Source organism: Cuculus canorus, unplaced genomic scaffold (assembly GCF_017976375.1).
Source record: "Cuculus canorus isolate bCucCan1 unplaced genomic scaffold, bCucCan1.pri subtelo1, whole genome shotgun sequence".
NCBI lineage: Eukaryota > Metazoa > Chordata > Aves > Cuculiformes > Cuculidae > Cuculus > Cuculus canorus.
This window is the reverse complement of record NW_026527860.1, coordinates 666,837-686,567: the sequence shown is the minus strand read 5'-3', so window position 1 is coordinate 686,567 and position 19,731 is coordinate 666,837. Positions and strand designations below refer to the sequence as shown.

General features: G+C 49.6%; 1 protein-coding gene and 1 pseudogene across 1 annotated transcript; both read left to right on the top strand.

Moving 5' to 3' along the window:
- Nucleotides 1–7,242: 7,242 nt before the first annotated feature.
- On the top strand, nucleotides 7,243–10,037 carry LOC128850866 (olfactory receptor 14J1-like). Its single transcript, XM_054055881.1, has 2 exons — nucleotides 7,243–7,740; nucleotides 9,900–10,037. The coding sequence occupies exons 1-2, from the start codon at nucleotides 7,243–7,245 to the stop codon at nucleotides 10,035–10,037; spliced, it is 636 nt and encodes a 211-aa protein (XP_053911856.1).
- A 2,804-nt stretch (nucleotides 10,038–12,841) lies between these two features.
- Nucleotides 12,842–13,597, top strand: LOC128850865 (olfactory receptor 14C36-like; annotated as a pseudogene).
- The last annotated feature ends 6,134 nt before the right edge of the window (nucleotides 13,598–19,731 follow it).

Sequence of the window (19,731 nt, the reverse complement as noted above, 5' to 3'; positions counted from 1 at the left end):
TCTGCCTGTCTCTCACAATGAAACTCATTGCAAAAACATCCTGTCTGTATAGCTGATATGGTTTGGGTTCTTCTTTGTTATGATGATGATGTCTACAAAGAAATTTACATGTTCCTCCCACTGTTGTGTCAGTGTCTCCCAGAGAGTGTATAAACAAAATGTCCTCCACTGTTCTTGTTTAAGGAATATAAAGCCACCTGCAGCCACTTCTTTGTCCATGGTCCTTCTTCCAAGGCTTTCTCTGGACTTGCAGGGACAGTTCCAGAGGTTGAGAAAAAAGATTCCAAGCATAGCAGCAATGTCATGGAGCACCAATGCTTGGTCTTTCAAGAGTTCCTCTCTTGGCACCTCCATGACCTCCTTCCCAGCCCTTGTGCTGGTGGAAGATCTGAGCGCTCTGAGCTCGGTCACTCTCCTGCGCTGTGGCCGTGCTGGGATCACAGGCAGGGACAGGCAATGGGCACCTCTGTGACAGGGCTGATGGCCATGGGGTTGCTGTGAAGGCCTGTGGGACTGAGAGTGCCTCACGGTCACTTCACTTTGAGAACAACATCCCCTGGAAACTGCCTGAGTGCAGCACTGGGCTGTGCTGCCTTGGACTGAGGTCTATGTGTCCGTTCCTTGTGGTGTGGAGCATCTCAGCTGAGTGCAGAGCAGGGTGACCAACCACAGCTCTGGGAGTGGCAGCAGGAGAACAGAGACACTGTGACTGCTGCTGTGCAGAGCCGCTGCGTGAGCACGGGGAGGGCTCTGTCTCTGGGCACCCTGTGTGTGAGATGGGGCACACGGTGTCCCAGTTCAGTCCCTGCGATCTGGCAGAAAATCATGGGCAATGGTTCCTTCCCCTTCCCTAAATTAATCAGGAAGGGGAATCAGGTAAAGAAAAGAAGTCCTGAAGACTGAAATAAGAAGATGGATTTAATAAATACAATAAAACCTCACACTATTCCTATCAGTAACACTTACAGTAACACTCACAGTAACACTCACGCTGCTGCAAGATCTTGTTTTAGTACCAGCAGTGATTGTAGAATCACAGAATCACATAATGGAATCATGGAATGATTTTGGCTGGAAAGGTCCTTTGAGATCAGCCAGATCCAAACCCCTTGCCATGGGCAGCGACATCTTCAACTGGATCAGGTTTCTTATAACCTCATCTAACCTGGACTTGAACTTGTCAGTATTAAAACTAAAATTAATATTAATTTATATACAATATCAAGGCATTCGGCCCAATTATAGATCGTGCACTATTAGCAATTGTCCCCTGGATGCTCTGGGAAAGCTGAAACAGGGAAATCATCCCACATGAGTCCAACACACCGACTATTTCCATGTCTGGCTGCACATCCCAGCCATGAGGAGGGACTTTTGTTACATGGAAACCTCTGTCTTCCTCCTTTGCTCGCTGATATCTCTGCCCTGGATCCTTGCTCAGTGTTTTACACTGAAAGGTTTCTCAAAGCCCAGCTCTCTCAGCCTCTCCTTGTCCATAATGTGATCCAGGCCCAGACACCCTTCTGGCCTTGGCAGGACTCGCTCCAGGCTGGGCAGGGTCTTCCTTGTGCTGGGAGCCCCGTCCTGGACACAGCAGCCCTGATGTGTCCTGCGGTGGCTTAACCTTGGCCAGCAGCTTGACCCCACCCAGCTGCTCCCTCCCTGCCCAGAACCAATGGGACAGAGGGAGAGAGTGAACCAGAAAAGCTCATGGGTCAAGAGAAAGCAAAGGAGTTCAGGGACCAATCACTGGCACTGGCACAGACGTGTAGACTTGCTGAAGATCAGTTTAATTTATTGACCATTAAGAAAGGTTTGGTTTGTGAGAAACAAGAACAAAATATTAAAGCCCATTCCCCTCCTATTTTCTCCCACACTCAAATGATTCCTTTGCTCCCAGTTCCTTCGACCACCCCAACTCCAGAAGAAGCATGGAGGGTGGTGAAGAGGAGGTTAAGAGTCAGTAAAGATAATCTCTGCTGCTCCTTCCTCCTCACACTTCTCTCTACTCCAGTGTGGGTCGTCTCCATGGGATCCCATCATATCTGTGGTCAACGCTCTGTGTGGTTCATTCCTTTCTCTCTACCCATGGAGCAGTGTCAGTGCCCTGAGAGCATCCATGGGCCTTCATGGCCCTGACCAGCATCACCTAGAGCTCCACCCACCCCTCTGTCCATGGCCCAGGAGACCAGGTTTGACTTACATCTCCAGCCTGATCTGAGCTGTAGGTGTGCGGGTCTCCAAACACAGATGCAGACACAGCCTGACCTGTCCATGGACCTTGTTGAGTCAGACTTGCAGAGTCACTTCCCAGCTTGGTTCTTTATGGGGTTAAAAATGGAATGACATTGTAGCCATCCCAGTGCCAGAACCCAGGAGATTCACAAAGGCTTAGGACCGTTCTTCTTCCTTTCTTTTCAAAAGCTGGTCAGGTCTGAGAGGCAGTATAGAAAAGCAGGTTGAGGTTTCAGGGTGCAAATGACAGGAAAGGGGGAACAGAGCCATCACATAAAATGATCTAAATCCAAAGTTTGTTCAAAGCTGTTCTCTTCCTTTCATGGAGCTCTTAAGTCTTCCACAAGAGCCTGGAAGCTCTGAGGTGTGTCTACCTCCCTATCTTTTAACTAATAAGCTGACAGTTCCCAAGTCATTGTATTCAAATTCTGTTTCCAGCCTAAAGCACCTCATGGGCTGCAGATGGGCCAAGAGACTGGCAGGAGGATCCCACTCCACCTGACAAGAAGGTGGACATGGTGTCACAGGAAGCTGTGGAAGACCAATAGCTGTGTTCATTGATTTGGTCAAATGCCAATGTCCTTTCTTTTAATTGTGGCCTCGGTACCTTGTTGATGTCTAAAGTCTCTCTGCGGATGCTGACATGGACTGAGCAGCCTGGTCTGATCTCAGAGATGGCCCTGCTTGGAGCTGGGAGTTGGACTAGAGATCACCTGAACTCTCTTATTCCCGAAGTTTTTCTAAGACCATAAGGTGTAGAGGCCTACTTAGGAGGTTGCCCTGAGGCTCATGAAGGCGGTGGAAGTGTGTTCTCACACTTCATGCTATGAGCCCCTAACTCCATCCTGGCAGACCTCCTCCAGATCCGCTCTAGTTCCTCCACTATCTTTTTGAAAGGTGAGACTCTTTTGGTCCTGTGGCGTCGTCCTGGTGCCGGAAGAGTGAGGGCAGTGATTGTCTCCTTTGCACAGTGTCAAGAGTTCCTCACTCTGCTCCCTCCCAGTGAGTGGCTGGGGGTGGGCAAGAAGTTGTCAGGGGGTCACAGGCAGGAGAGCTGACCCCGACTGACCACAGGCAGATCCCATATTATAGATGCCACACTCAGCAATAAAAAGTGTGGCAGAAGAAGGAAGAAGTGGTGAATTTTATCATTCAAGCTGAAGAGTGGTGGTAGACTTGAGGGGTGTCATTCTGCTTGAGGGAGGTGGCAAGTGATGGCATTTGCATTGGTTTGGGGATTCAATTATGTTGGTTTTTATCTTTTTTCTTTCACCTATTAAACTATTACTAGCTCAGTCAAAACCCATTTCCATGGAGCAGCATGGGCAGAGACCTGTCCAGCTGAGGAGTGCCCCAAGGAAAAGGACCTGGGCAGCAGGACACTTGCTTGTCCTCACTCACAAGAGACCTCCACCGATCTCATGCCCTTTCAAAAGAGATTTTCCAAAGAAATATGGATCTTCTCCTGGAAATTCCTCAGCCTGGAGAAGAGAAGGCTCTGGCAGACATTATAGCAGCTGTCCAGTACCTGAAGGGAGTCACCAAGAAAGCAGGAGAGGGTCTTTTTCAAAGGACATGGAGTAACAGGACAAAAGGGAATAGCTTTAAATTGGAAGAGGGAAGATTTAGATTAGACATTAGGAAGAAATTGTTCAGAAAGAAGGTGGTGAGGCAGTGACCCAGGTTGCCCAAGGAAGCTGTTGATATCACCTCCCTGTATGTGTTCAAGGCCAGGCTGGATGGGGCCTTGAGCAGTCCAGTGGGAGGTGTCCCTGCCCATGGCAAGGGGTGGAACTGGATGGGCTTTAAGATACCTTCAACCCAAACTATTCTATGATTATGAAAAGCATGGTAATACTAAGTTTAAATGAAGATATATTATTCTTAGGTTCACTTTGAAATCTTCTTCTTTATCCTCAATGGGAAATGACTCCAAAGACCTGTACAAGGCTTGAAGAAAGAGCTCATTAAGATTTTCTGTATTTTAATGAGACCCAGGGTGGATTTGCTGAGGAGTCCTTGAACCTCAGCTCCTTAGAAGAAACTGAAGAAACATCTCAAGAAGTCAAAAGCAGAACTCAGAGTATCTTGAAGTATTAATTGGTCTCAGTGAGGATCATTCCTGGCAAAGTCTCCCCAGGGACTCGTTAAGGCCGACAATTGGAGGCCATGATTGCAGGCAGGCCAGGGTGCTGTGCAGGCAGCTGTGATGCTGAGAAAAGCCTGGGCTTGCCTGATGAAGCACAAAGGCCAAGCCCTGACCCCCAGGCCCTGGGAAGGCAGATCTGGCTTTGACTATAATGACAGTGGTGTCATAACATTCTCACTTGGCCGTATCGAATTGGGTGCAGTTATTCCATGTAATTCCAAACAGAGTCTTATGGAGTTATGTGAGATGCCAAGGCTCTCACACAGCTCCATGGAGCTGCAGAAGAGTTGGGTCATAGAAGGGCTGCGTCATAGTAGAAATTTAGAACATTTCAGTGTGAGAGTTGGCGGGTCATGGAAGAGTCAGGTCAGAGAGGACTAACAGAAGGGTTTGTTTTGAGATGGTTCATAGAAGTGTTTGGTCACAGAGGTGTCATATCTTGTTTGGATCATAGAAGTCTAATAACAGAGTTGGGTCATAGACGTCTCGGGTCAAAGAAGACTGAGGTCATAAATTGTTTATTGAATGTTTGCATCATGAAGGAGTTGAGTCATTATTAGGGGTTTCCAAGTTTTTGGTCATAGAAAATTCATAGAATATTCAGTTTGGAGAAGAGTTGGTTCAGAGAAGGGTCCAGTCATAGACGAATTATAGAACCGTTGATTCATAGAAGATTCATAGAAGAATGTTGTGGAAGGCTCATAGAAGAGTCAGGGAATAAAATAGTCAGATCAAGATGTGTCAGGTCATATAAGAGCTTGGCCATATAATACTCAAGGCATAGAAAAGTTGTGACAGAGAATGGTCAGTGAAGAGTTGTGTCGTAGATGACATGGTGTACAGAAGACTCAAATTTTAGAAGAGTCGAGACATAGAGAAATTGTTGAAGAGTGGGGTGATAGAAGAGTTGGATCATAAAAAGAGTAGATGGTAGTGTTGGATCATAGAAAGTTTACACCACAGAAGTGTCAGGTCATAGAAAAGGTGGCTGATGTAAGATTTGGGTCAAACAGGCAGGTTTGTGTAGGGCCGGAGGGAGTGCAGAGAGGTTCAGATGGTGTCTGTGAGCACTGAAAGGGAGAAGATATGGGACAGGGAAACACATCCGAGGTGGCAAATATCCAGGCAAAAGGGGCAGGGACAGAGAAGGAGAGGAAACTTAAAAGAATGATGTTGTGGGACGTAGAATTCTGACAGCTCTGTGTGCTCCCCTCCAGGGCAGCCCCTTCCTCTGAGCAAGCCCCCTGGCCTCCTCTCCCACCCAGCAAAGCCTCTGCCCTCAGGGCTCTGGGCTCCAGGGCTGAACCCCTTCCTCTGCAACCACAGCTCCAGTGCCCTCTCCAGAGCACAGGGGTTGAGAACAACTGCCCGGCAAGGTTGGTGTCTGGGAGGGGGAGAGCACAGTTGGGGAAGGGGAACGCTGTCTGTGTGCCCGGCTGCCTCTGCCCTGGCCCCTCTCAGCCAGACCCTCACTCTGTTTCTCTGTTTGTCTTCCTGTCCCTGTATTTTTCTCTTATTCTCCCTGCCAAGCTCTCTGGGGATGGGAGTTTCAGAGTCAGGCACTGATCTTCTCTGGGGCTGTGAGCAGTGCATACCTGAGGAATTAACAGACTCTTCACTAATAAGATATCATCATTAGGACAGTTGGCTTTCCTTGAGATTTCCTCCAAGCACTGAGCAGCTCTCCAGGATGCAAACCTGTCCTATGGCATCTTTGTGTTCCCTGAATATCTGTGGAAAAGCACAGAGAAGCTCCAGCCAAGGAAATGCTGTTGGGTTTGTGAAATGAGCCGTGTGTGTTTCCTGGGCTGAAAGTGGAATACTGAGTGTTGAGAAAGGGTTGGGCACTCAGTGCTTGGCAGTGAGATTGTCTGTTTCAGCAGATCCTGGTGGCTTTGAAGGTGAATATGAAAGTGAGATTAATCTGCCTCTGAAAGGTGCAAGCCCAGGGCAGCTGGGAAAAAGAGCAAGGGACAGAGCAGGTCCCCTCCCTCTGCACTGAGCCACAGGCAATGTTCTCCTCTTGCAGGACTCCCTCTGTTGTCCCTGAGTGCAGCAGAGATGCTGAGGGGTTCTGACATCCAAGAGCACTGCCCAGGGTGGCAGAAGGAGCTGTAAAATCCCAGACCTCTTAGTCTGCCTTCTTCCATCTCAGCTCCTCATTCCTGGCAGTGCAGATGCTGACAGGCCCTTCTGCTCCAGGAGCAGTTCCACAGGACAAAGCTGAACCCCAGCAGTGTCCCTTGTCCCCACCGTCCCCACCACCCCCTGCTGCAGAGCAGGGCTGATTCGTCGCAGCCAGCGGCAGAGGCTCTGCTCCTCCCGGCACATTCAGCCGGCACCAAGCAGGGCTCCAGGCACGGAGATGAAGAAAGGACTGGGAGAAAAGGGATAGGGTGTGAGTAGCAGGGGGATGGGAATGAGAAATGGCTTTGATTTGGCTCAGAGAAGTCTCCTCTTATTTGCAACTGTCTTTTCCTCCTGTGACACTATCCCTCGACCAGAGCCAGCAGATGTCCAACAGCAGCTCCATCACCCAGTTCCTCCTCCTGGCATTCGCAGACACACGGGAGCTGCAGCTCTTGCACTTCTGGCTCTTCCTGGGCATCTACCTGGCTGCCCTCCTGGGCAACGGACTCATCATCACCACCATCGCCTGTGACCACCACCTCCACACCCCCATGTACTTCTTCCTCCTGAACCTATCCCTCATCGACCTTGGATCCATCTCCACCACTCTCCCAAAATCCATGGTAAATTCCCTCTGGCACAACAGGACCATTTCCTACTCAGGATGTGTTGCACAATTCTTTCTATTTATCTGCTTGTTTAGTGTAGAGTATTCTCTTCTGACCGTCATGTCCTATGACCGCTACATTGCCATCTGCAAACCCCTGCACTACGGGACCCTCCTGGGCAGCAGAGCTTGTGTCCACATGGCAGCAGCTGCCTGGGCCGCTGGGTTTCTCAATGCTCTGCTGCACACGGTCAATATATTTTCCCTGCCCCTCTGCCAGGGCAATGCTGTGGACCAGTTCTTCTGTGAAATCCCTCAGATCCTCAAGCTCTCCTGCTCACACTCCTACCTCAGGGAGGATGGGCCTCTTGATGTTAGCGCCTGTTTATGTTTTGGCTGTTTTGTTTTCATTGTGGTGTCCTATGTACAGATCTTCAGGGCGGTGATGAGGATCGCCTCGGAGCAGGGACGGCACAAAGCCTTTTCCACGTGCCTCCCTCACCTGGCCGTGGTCTCCCTCTTTGTCAGCACTGGAGCATTTGCCTACCTGAAGCCCCCCTCCATCTCCTCTCCAACCCTGGTCCTTGTGTTGTCAGTTCTGTACTCAGTGGTGCCTCCAGCACTGAATCCCCTCATCTACAGCTTGAGGAACCAGCAGCTCAAGGATGCAGTGTGGAAACTGATAACTGGATGGTTCTCTGAAACAATCAACTGCTCATCACCTTCTGCATAGCAGTTCTACTGGAAGGCCCAGACAGGCCTATGTATTTGTTGTTCATGTTACTGGTTTTTCAGTTGGGATAATCTTAATTCACTCTCTTTCTCTCTTTTCTTACTGATTGTCTGTGTAAATAAGGAGCTGTGCTCTCTGTGTGTTTCAACAAAATAAAGGGATATTCAGTGACTTTTCTTTCCTGATCTCTTTCCCCCAAGTCCTTTTTGGAGCTGCAGGGACTGTTCCTGTGAACATGGGTGGAGGAGAAAAGAGTCCCAGCACGGCAGCCCTGCCAGGCACAAGCGCTTGATCTCCCTTGAGCTGTTCTCTCTCCACTTCCACACTCTCCTCCTCACCCCTTGCCTTCCTGGAAGGCCTGAGGGCTCTGAGCTTCATCACAGCAGTGCTGCGTGGCAGTGCTGTGCCCACAGGCAGGGACAGGAAGTGGGCACTTGTGGGACGGAGCTGCCTCCACAACAGCCTTTCCATAGAGCAAAGGGATCTCCTCAGGGCAGTGCCTGAAGGCTTAGGGCTTCTTTCAAGGATTCCCTCAAGGGTATGTCCAAGAACCTGAGACAGAGGTGAAAACACCAGTGTAAAGGCAAACACTGTGGGTGTAATGGGTTCGGAAGAATATTGTTTCCTTCTACAGACATGCCTCCTCTGTGAGATCTCCAGGATCAGCAGAGAAGGGTCTGGTCTGTGCCCACATGCACTGGAGCACCCACAGAACCTGCCCCAGGACAATCATCCTGAAGTGGCCCCTCAAAACCACCATTCCCAGCACTGCCCTCTCACCCCAGCTTGAGGGACATTCTTTGTCCCTCCCCGGAAGGACACAGAATGAGGAGGTCAGAGTCAAAGTTCACAGTGTTCAGAGGAGATGTGAGGATGTACATCATGTATGTGAGATGAGATGAACCCAAGAGAACACAAACAGCCCTTCCTTAGGTTCCATGAAGGTGTACTGGGATGTACTTTCTTGAACTGAGGTCCCTGTGTCCATTCCTCATGACATGAGGCATCTCAGACAAGTACAGAGTGGTGGGATACACTACAGGTCTGAGGTGCGTCTGATTCTCTGGGAGTCCAGAGAAAACCTGTGATTCTTGCCTTTGTGTAAAAAGGGAAAACTCGGTGAACATCTTTGAGGCCAGCTCAGACATGGACTCCTGACAGAATCCTGGCATTTCTGTGTGCGACTCCAGGAAAAACGCTACCGGTCCAGGGAGACTCATCTCACCTGCCTTTGACAGGCTCAGTGCAAATGTTTCTATCTGCAGCATCACCCTTGCCTGTGACCCTTGAATGTGCTCTCAAAGTTGCCAGAGCAATCAGAGCAGTTCTGGGGTCCTTGGAAAAGGCAGATGTGGGTGGCAAACATCCCGCTAGCATTTCCAGGCCCTTGAAGGACAAGAAAGATGTTCACAATCAAGCCCCAAGGGCAGAGAGAAGGAAATGCAGGTAGTGAATACACCGGTAGAAACCAAATATGGAAAGATACGTGTCGTTGTTGGCGTGGACATGACATTCAAAAGTTTGTGAGCAAAAGCCAAACTTTATTGTTTTACTGGCCTCTTTATATTTTTTGTTATCTATCAGGCTGTGTTCGTATACTAAAGCTGTTAAAGTGATTTGCTCAACCGCTCTGTCCACGTGCCTATAGCTTTACTATGATTCCTTGAACAACACTGTCCATTTGCTACCTGTATCTACTATTTTTCTTGCCAACTTCCCATTTCCAGCCTCGTTATAGGAACACGTGTATCTATTCAAGGTCAATATCCATTTTCTCTGAGTCCTCAGACCAGCTGTGAACTCACACAATTTACACTTTTTGTATTCGTCCTACAAAAATTTTCCCTACAGTCCCTCGCAGGGCCGTTTGCAACAAAATGATCAGACAAGGCAACATTAATAACACAATTACAACAACAACCAGAATCAGAAACCCTCTTTTTATCAGTGATAACAACCATCCTGACAGTCCGCATCCTTTAAACAAGCTATTCAACCAATCTGATCCGTCATCTACTTGTAACTTTTTCACCCCTTTCTTTTAGAAGCTGAATGCTTTTATATATTGTTTCCGAATGATCCGACAAACATCCCTGTCTGCCCCGTTAACAGCTACGTCAACAGCTACCCCAATAAAATTCCACTACTGGAGTTTCCATAACTACTGCGATAAAGAGCATTGACTATTGCTAGAGATGTACCCCTTTTCTTCTTCTTTCTCTTTGCTACAAGCTCCTACATTCCCACAAGCACTGTTAGTGATTCCAAGGTCTTCTAAGCCATTTAGCAACCTTCAGAACAGTGGTCGCTTGCTCTGCGTTTGCAACTGATATCATGGGCATACCAAGGCATCGGCCACCTGTGTTGATACACACACGACAAAGGAATCCTTTATGCTCGTGCTGATTCAGGGGCACAGTCTTTTCTTATTGAGTTCAAACCCATACATGCTTTCTCCCATAGCTCCCCCTTTTCTGTTTGCAATCATCACAGCCTTCAAGGGTAATCTGTAATGAAAAACTGTTAGCTAAACACCAGTCTAAATGTTCTTTTGTAATAGAGAAAAAATGTTAATGGCTCATTTCCAGTTATTTGTACTATTCTTTTTCTGCCTTTAATGATGATACCTGCAATTATCTGAATTTGAATAAATATGGCTTCCTTAGGTTGATAAAAAAATCCACTCTAATATCACAAGATCTGAAAGCACAGGTACCCATTATGCTATCAGACCAAATGCCTGACAGAGTAACAAAACCAAACAAACATATTGGACGACCATCGAGTCGTCTCTGGGCTTTACTCTGAGTAATGGCTTTTTCAATTTTGTCCAAAGTTTGTTGTGCTTCACTCATAAGAGTAAGAGGTGTTGTTAAAGCCATGTCTCCCTTAAGAAGATCAAATAATGGATTTATTAGTAATACCCAAATAAGGTTTAAACAAAATGATTGTTCCTAGTAGCTTTTGCAAATCATTTAAAGTTTTAACTGCTCTTTGCAATTTGACTTGCTGAGGTTCAATTGTGGCATCTAAAATTTTCCACTCACGGTATTTCCAGATTTGGATCTTTTCAGGTGCGATTTGAAGGCCAATTTTCTCCAATACAATTTTTGCAATGGTGTTAATTGAGGTTTGGGTGATACACAGCTCAACCGCTCTGTCCATGTGCCTAAAGCTTTACTATGATTCGTTGAACAACGCTGTCCATGCGCTACCTGTATTTACTATTTTTCTTGCCAACTTCCAATTAGATGTTACTTGTTTCGCTTCCAAGATTCTTCTTTGGGACTTTCCAGCCTCATTATGGGAACACGGTTTTCTGTTGACGTCAATATCCATTTTCTCTGATTCCTCAGACCAGCTGTGGACTCCCACAGGGTGACACTGATGGTGACCTCACACCCTCCTGCTGCTCTTTGAGCTCATGAGTCAGATGCTCACTCCTGTGTGCTGTGCATGGGTTATGCTGATGATGGTTCCTCCAAAAATCCATATTTAGTCGTGTTTAAACATTATTGTGGTGTCATCAGGAGCCCCACACAAGCCGTGTGCCTGCTCTTTTCCCAACAGCTGCTCCAGCACCAGTGCAATCCCAGGCTTGTACAGAGCCATGTGCCTTCTCCTGGCCCACCCACCACTCACCCACAGGTGACCTCCTGGCATCTACAACTGACATATCTGCTCCTGGTCTGTCGGGTGTTCAGATACCACTGACATCCAAAGGAGCTTCACAGGCCATGTGCCACCTCCTGGCCTATCACCTGCTCAGGCACCGGTGACCTTACAAGCACCTGCACCATCTACAGGCCTTCTCCTGACCTATCAGCTCCTCAGGGGGGAGTGACCTCATAAGAACCTGCACAACCCATGGGCCTTCTCCTGGCCTATGGAGGAATCAGACACTAATGACCTCACCAACAGCCACACAAGCTTTTGTCCTTCCCCAGGCCTGTTGGTTCCATGGGAATCAGTGACCTGACCACCATGTATCCAACCTTTTGCTCTCTCCCTGCTTATCAGGTACGAGTGAACAAGTGACCTCACAAGCTCCTACCAATGCCACGAGTCTCCTCTTGGCCCATCAGCTACTCGGGCAGTGGTGACCTCACAAGCGTGCACCGACCCCTTTGCTGTGTGATTGCCTTTAGTGAACAAGTGACCTCACAAGCTCCTACCAATGCCACGAGTCTCCTCTTGTCCTATCAGCTACTCGGGCAGTGGTGACCTCACAAGCGTGCACCGACCCCTTTGCTGTGTGATTGCCTTTTGGGGTGACCCCCTCACAGCAAAACCCTTACATAATCACCTCCTCCCTCCCTCAGCAGGATGGGGGAGACGATTACCAGGGCAAAAGTGAGAAAACAAAACTTGTGGGTGAAGATAAAGACAGTTTCATAAATGGATAGAAGAAAAAAGGAAACCAGGGATGGAGAAGCAGTCAGTCCCACCAGCAGAGTGATGTCCAGACAGTGTCCAAGCAATGGCTGCTTTGGAGAAGTTCCCCTCCCAGTTTTAGTGCTGAACAAGGTTCTACAAGGCATATGATTGCTCTTTGGTCCGTTTAAGCCACCCGTCCTGACTTTCCCCCTTCCCAGTCTCTTCCCACCCCAAGCCTCCTCTCTCTGGGGCAGAGTGAGAAACAGAGAAGGCCTTGCCTCTCTGCCAGCACGGAGCAGCAGGAGCACTTGCACTTCTGGCTCTTCCTGGGCATCTACCTGGCTGCCCTCCTGGGCAACGGACTCATCATCGCCTGTGACCACCACCTCCACAATCCCATGTACTTTTTCCTCCTCAACCTCTCTTTTCTTGACCTGGGATCCATCTCCACCACTCTCCCAAAATCCATGGCCAATTCCCTCTGGGACAAAAGGACCATCTCCTACTTGGGATGTGTGACACAGATATTTTTTTCTTTTCGTGTGCCACGGCAGAGTTTTATCTCCTCACGGTCACGTCCTATGACCGCTACGTTGCCATCTGCAAACCCCTGCACTATGGGACCCTCCTGGGCAGCAGAGCTTGTGTCCACATGGCAGCAGCTGCCTGGGCCGCTGGGTTTCTCCATGTTCTGCTGTAGACGGCCAATACATTTTCCCTGCCCCTCTGCCAGGGCAATGCTCTGGACTAGTTCTTCTGTGAAATCCCACAGATCCTCAAGCTCTCCTGCTCAGATGCTGCCCTGAGGGAGTTTGGACTTCTTGTGTTTAGTGTCTTTTTAGCATTTGGCTGTTTTGTTTTCATTGTGGTGTCCTATGTGCAGATCTTCAGGTCAGTGCTGTGGATCCCTTCTAAGCAGAGACAGCATGAAGCCTTTTCCATGTGCCTCCCTCACCTGGCCGTGGTCTCTGTATTTGTCAGCACTGCAATGTTTGCTTACCTGAAGCCCCCCTCCATCTCTTCTCCATCCCTGGATCTGGTGGTGTCATTTCTGTACTCAGTGGTGCCTCCAGCACTGAACCCCCTCATCTACAGCTTCAAAAACCAGCAACTCAAGGATGCAGTCTGGAATCTCATAATGGAATGGTTCTCTGAAGCAAGGAAATGCTCATCGTCTTCTGCACAGCAGTTATCACGCAACTCATGGCAGACCTAGCCTGACTTCTGTATTTTTTGTTGGAGTTACTGGTTTTCAATGGGATAATGTTGTCATCATTTTTTTTAATTCACTGTTGTCTTCTCTTTTCTTACTGACTATCTGTGTAAAGCTGTGCTTTCTGTGTGTTTAAAGAAAATAAAGGAATAGTCAATGACTTTTGTTTCCTGATATGTTTCCTTCAAGTCATTTTTGGAGCTGTAAGGTCAGTTCCTGTGGGCATGGGTGGAGAGGAAAAGAGTCCCAGGACAGTAGCCCTGACAGGCACCAGTGCTTGATCTCCCAGAGATGTTCTCTCTCCACTTCCACACTCTCCTCCTCTTCCCTTGCCTTGCTGGAAGGCCTGAGGGCTCTGAGCTTGGTCACAGCGGTGCTGCGTGGCAGTGCTGTGCCCGCAAGGCAGGGACAGGCAGTGGGCACTTGTGGGACAGAGCTGCCTTCACAACAGCCTTTCCATAGAGCAAAGGGATCTCCTCAGGCCAGCGCGTGAAGGCTTAGGGCTTCTTTCAGGGTTTCCCTGAAGGGCATGCCCAAAACCTGAGCCCTAGATGAAATCACCAGTGTAAAGATAAGCACTGCAGGTGCGATGGGTTTGGGAAGGCTATAGTTTTCTTTCACAGCCAGACGTGCTCTGGGAGATCTTCAGAACAGGCTCTGGTCTGTGCCCATGTGCACTGGAGCACCCACAGAACCTGCCCCAGGACAATCATCATGGAGTAGCCCCTCAAAACCACTATTCCCATCACTTCCCTCTCACCCCAGCTTGGAGACATTCTTTGTCCCTCCCTGAAAGAACATGGAATGAGAAGGTCAGAGTCAAAGTTCACAGTGTGCAGATGAGATGTGAAGACATACATCACGTGCGTGAGGTGAGATGAACCCAAGAGAACACAAACAGTCCTTCCTTGAGTTTCATGAAGGTCTGTGAGACAGTTTCTCAAAGTCACATTGTGTTCAGATCAACATCCCATGAGTAAGTGCCTGAATGCAGCACTGGGATGTGCTTTCTTGAACTGAGGTCCCTGTGTCCATTCCTCCTGATATAAGGCATCTCAGACAAGCACAGACTGGTGAGATACACCACAGATCTGAGGTGCATCTGATTCTCTGGGAGTCCAGAGAAACCTTGTGACTCTTGCTTTTGTGTGTAAATGGTGAAAACTTGGTGAATATCCTTGGGTGTATGAGGAGTCCACGAGGCCAGCTGAGATGTGGACTCCTGACAGAACCCTGGCATTTCTCGTGGGACAGAACTGCCTCCACAACAGCCTTTCCATAAAGAGAGGGGATCTCCTCAGGGCAGGGCATGTAGGCTCAGGGCTTGTTCTAAAGTTTCTTTCAGGAACTCACCCAAGAACTTTTCCCAGAGGTGAGAACACCAGTGTACAGATAAAGAGTCTTGGTGTGCTGGGCTGGAGCGTGCAGCAGTGTGCTCTCACCGCCGGGCACGCTGCGAGAGACCTGAAGAACCAGCAGAGCAGGGTCTGCTCTGTGCCCGCGTGGACTGGACAGCACATGGGAGCTGACCGGGGGCAATAATCCTGGTGTAGCCCCTCACAAGTGCCATTCCCAGCACCGGCCTCTCACCCCAGCTTGGAGAGGTTCTTTGTTCTTCCATGAGAAGACACTGAATGAGTGGGTCGGAGTCCATGTTTGCATTGTGTGGATCAGATGTGAGTACGCACATCATGTGAGTGAGGGGAGATGAGCCTGAGTGTGTACAAACAGCAATTTCTTCAGTTTCCGTGAAGCTCTGTGGGACAGATATTCCCTCGAAGTCTCTTCTCGTTGGAAGTAACAAGACATGGGAAATCACCTCAATATAGCACTTGGATGCCCCACCATGAACCAAGGTCCCTGTGTCCATTCCTCACACGGTGGGGCAAATGTACTTTTGTCTGTTCAGGTCCTGGGCCATTGGAAGGTGATGGATGAGTAGGGGGTTATGATGTCACTTGTGTCTCAGAAACTCAGAATCCAGGAGGAAGTGTCTGACTGTGAAGGGGATGGTGAGGTCAGTTCTGTCTCGGGAGGGGATAGAGCAGCAGCAGGAAGACGGCTGGGAAAGGATCTCTGCCAAAGTGCCCATAGGACCTGTCCAGGGAGAGGGCTCCGATATGGGTGGAAAACACAGGGGAGCCTCCTCGGGACAGGACCGTGCTGGCAGTGCCTCTGGGCAAATCCCTTGTGTAAGGGAGCACCACCGGTCCTTTACACTTTGGTACCTGCCAGGATCCCGCTGACAGTGTCTCTGGGGCAAATCCCTTGTGTCCCTTGTGTTGCCCCGGCAGTGACACAGACACAAATCCCTTACAGTAAGGAGTGCCATTTCTCCTGCCCACCGGGATGGCATGAAGTTATTATAGTTTCTGGAAAATTCTGTATGTGCACAAAAATTGATTTTATTATAACAATTTGTGGCTGGATAAGGGTTTGTTGGTGGCTGGGGATGATGTGTTGTCTTCAGAAATAGGTTTTAAGCAGCCTGCAATCAAGCACCAAGTGCAGAGAGAAGCAAATGCAGGTAGGGAATATACCAGTGGAATCCAAATACGGAGAGATACGGAGAGCAGGAGGGAGAGGGGAGAGGAAAAGGAGTCACAAAGTGGGACTTGGAAGGTGGAGATTGACTGTCAGGAAGAAGAAATGTCATGGGAAAGGGAGTGGATGGACAGACTACTTTTGGAGCTTGAAGACCACAGGCTCCTAGAAAATCTTGTATTGGAAGGGGCTGATAAGGGTCACTGAGTCCAGCTCCCTGAGCCTCACACAGCTGTGTAAAATGAAACTACACGACTAAGATCATTTTTGAGGTGCTTCTTGAACTCTGACAGGCTTGGTACCATGAACACTGCCCTGAGGATCCTGTTCCAGTGACTGACCACCCTCTCCATGAAGAACCTTTACCTGATGTCCAACTAGAACCTCTCCTGATACAGCCTCATTCCATGCCCTCGTGTCCTATCCCTGGTCACCAGAGAGAGGAGATCAGCAACTTCCCCTCCACTGCCCCTATGGAGGCAGTTGCAGACTGTGATGAGGTCCCAGCCAGTCTCCAGCAATGTCCCAGGGGTTCTCTGAGGATACGACTTCCCCAGCAGCGTGAACCCTGGCAGCATTTACCTGGCTCTGCCCTTTGAGCTGGAAGGAGGCCTTCTCCTTCTGCAGCTGCTTGCGCTCCCTCTCCAGATCCTCCCACCATCTCTGGAGCTGCTGCTCTTGCAGAGCCAGCCTGGCCTCCTTCTCCATAAGCTCCTTCTCCCAGGCTTCCCTCTCCTTCTTCCTCTTCTCTGGGGAGGTCTTGGACATCGGTGACCCTTCTGGCAGCAGGTAGGCTGAAGTTGCACTCTCGGCATTCCTCCTTTGCTGTGATGGACAGGCTATGAGGAACACACGCTGACTGTCTGGCTGATGGATCATTCTCCTGCCCTTCCTCCTCCTGCCTTTCCTTAAGGCTCAGTGCTTTTTTCTTCGTTCGCAAGTAGATCCACCAGCACCCAGGGGTCTCATCACTCTCACCTCACCCTGATGCTTAAAACAATTCCCCTCCTTTCTGTATTTCCTGCTGCCCACTCACATGGTCAGAATTTCTGCAGGACCACCCTACGAGCTGACCAGCAGGTCCAGGGAGGTGATTCTGCCCCTGCACTCAGCACCGGTGAGACCGCACCTCCAATACTGTGTTCAGTTCTGGGCCCCTCACTCCAAGAAGGATGTTGAGGCTCTGGACCGTGTCGAGAGAAGAGCAATGAAGTCGGTGAAGGGGCTGGAGAACAAGTCTTACGAGGAGCGTCTCAGGGATTTTGGGTTGTTTATCGTGGAGAAGAGGAGGCTGAGGGGAGATGGTATTGCTCTCTACAACGACCTAAAAGGATGTTGCAGAAAGGTGGGTGTTGGTCTCTTTGACAAGCGATAGGTGATAGGACAAGAGGGAAAGGCATCAAGCTACATCAGGGGAGGTTTAGATTGGACATTAGGAAAAATTTCTTCACAGAAAGGGTTTTCAGGCTCTGGCAGAGGCTGCCCAGGGAGGGAGTGAAGTCATCATCCCTGGAGGTGTTTAAAAGGAGGGCAGATGGAATGCTTGGGGACGTGATTTATTAGTACACAGGTATAGTTGGAGCTGATGATCTCTAAGTTCTTTTCCAACCTATTGATTCTATGATTCTATGGTTTAATCACATCATCCCCCATTCTGTACGGAAACCGCAGATTGCCCCGACCCAGGGGTAGGACTTTGCACTTGGCCTTGTTGAACCTCATGAGGTTCGCAGAGGCCCATCTCTCCAGCTTGTCCAGGACCCTCTGGATGACATCCCATCCTTCTGGTGTGAAAACTGCACCACTCAGCTTGGTGTCATCTGCAAACTTGCTGAGGGTGCACTCGATCTCACTGTCTATATCATTGATGAAGACATTAAACAGCACTGGTCCCAGTGAGATTTTGAAACCAGCCGTGCTGGAAGATGAGAGCAGCCCTTGCTTTGGGCACAGCAGCCTGGGTCACTGAGAGCCGGGGTCCTGAAAGAGCAGCCAAACTGTTTGCATTAGGCAAGATCAATGCAACCAGTGCTGCCAAGAGCTGCCCATCAGAAAATGTTGTTGGAGAATGGATTGGGAGCAGCCCTGCAGAGAAGGACCTGGGGTGCTGGGGGAGAAGCAGCTCACCATGAGCCGGCAACGGGCACTCACAACCCAGGAACCGACCATGGCCAAAAGCAGCACTGCCAGCGGAGCAAGGGAGGGGATTCTGTCCCTCTGCTCCAGTCTTATGAGACCCCACCTGGAGTCCTGTGTCCAGTTCTGGCACCCTCAGCACACGACAGACATGGATCTGTTGAGGAAAGTGCAGAGGATGCCATGGAGTTGGGTTGAGTCATCTCCCATCCAAGGACAGGCTGAGAGTTGGGGTTATTCAGCCTGCAGAAGAGAAGGCTCCAGGGAGACCTTAGAGCAGATTCCAGTACTGAAAGGGGCTCCAGGAAAGCTGGGGATGGGCTCTTGATCAGGGAGTGCAGGGATAGGACAAGGGGGAATGATTTTCAGCTGAACGAGGGGAGATTGAGATGAGGTCTCAGGAAGAACTATTTCCCTGAGAGGGTGGTGAGGCACTGGCTCAGGTTGCCCAGAGAAGTGGTGGCTGCCACTTCCCTGGAGGTGTTCAAGGCCAGGTTGGATGCGGCTTGGAGCAACCTGACCCAGTGTGAATGGGCTTTAAGGTCCCTTGCAGCCCAAAGCATTCCAAGATTCCATGATCCCACGGACTACATCCAAAGTAATTCAGTTTCTCAAATAAATACAAACCCCCACCCCACCACACAACTCATGCTGTGCCTTATCAGATGCTACAAAACACATTTTATTTTTAACACAGTCCATCACAAAACACACAGTGGGAACTGTTCCCATATCCACAGGGCCTGGAAAGCAGCCGGGGGTTCACTGCAGACGATGGAGGTAGAAGCGGAGGGACTGCAGCAGCTCTGAGACACACTGAAAAGTGGAATCACAGAATCACAAGGTTGGAAAGGAATGTTGGAAAGGACCCATTGGATCATCGAGTCCAACCATTCCTAACACTCCCTAAACCATGTCCCTAAGCACTTCATCCACCCGTTCCTTAAACGCCTCCAGGGAAGGCGACTCGACCACCTCCCTGGGCAGCCTGTTCCAGTACCCAATGACTCTTACTGTGAAGAATTTTTTTCTGATATCCAACCTGAACCTCCCCTGACGGAGCTTCAGGCCATTCCCTCTAGTCCTGTCCCCTGTCACTTGGGAGAAGAGGCCAGCTCCCTCCTCTCCACAACCTCCTTTCAGGTAGTTGTAGAGAGTAATAAGGTCTCCCCTCAGCCTCCTCTTCTCCAGGCTAAACAACCCCAGCTCTCTCAGCCGCTCCTCATAAGACTTGTTCTCCAGCCCCCTCACCAGCTTTGTTGCTCTTCTCTGGACACGCCTCAACATCCTTCTTGTGGTGAGGGGTCCAGAACTGAACACAGTATTCAAGGTGCGGTCTCACCAGTGCTGAGTACAGAGGGAGAATAACCTCCCTGGACCTGCTGGTGACCCCATTTCTGATACAAGCCAAGATGCCGTTGGCCTTCTTGGCCACCTGGGCACACTGCTGGCTCATGTTCAGTAGGCTGTCAACCAGCACCCCCAGGTCCTTCTCTTCCGTGCAGCTCTCCAGCCATTCTTCTCCCAGTCTGTAGTGCTGCATAGGGTTGTTGTGCCCCAAGTGCAGGACCCGGCATTTGGCCTTGTTAAACCTCATGCCATTGGTC

Excerpts from the sequence above, each read along its gene's own strand:
- LOC128850866 (XM_054055881.1), top strand. The coding sequence starts at position 7,243 with ATGTCCTATGACCGCTACATTGCCATCTGCAAACCCCTGCACTACGGG. Across the intron at positions 7,741-9,899 it reads TGTACTCAGTGGTGCCTCCA|AAGCTGAATGCTTTTATATA; the intron begins GCACTGAATCCC and ends CCTTTCTTTTAG.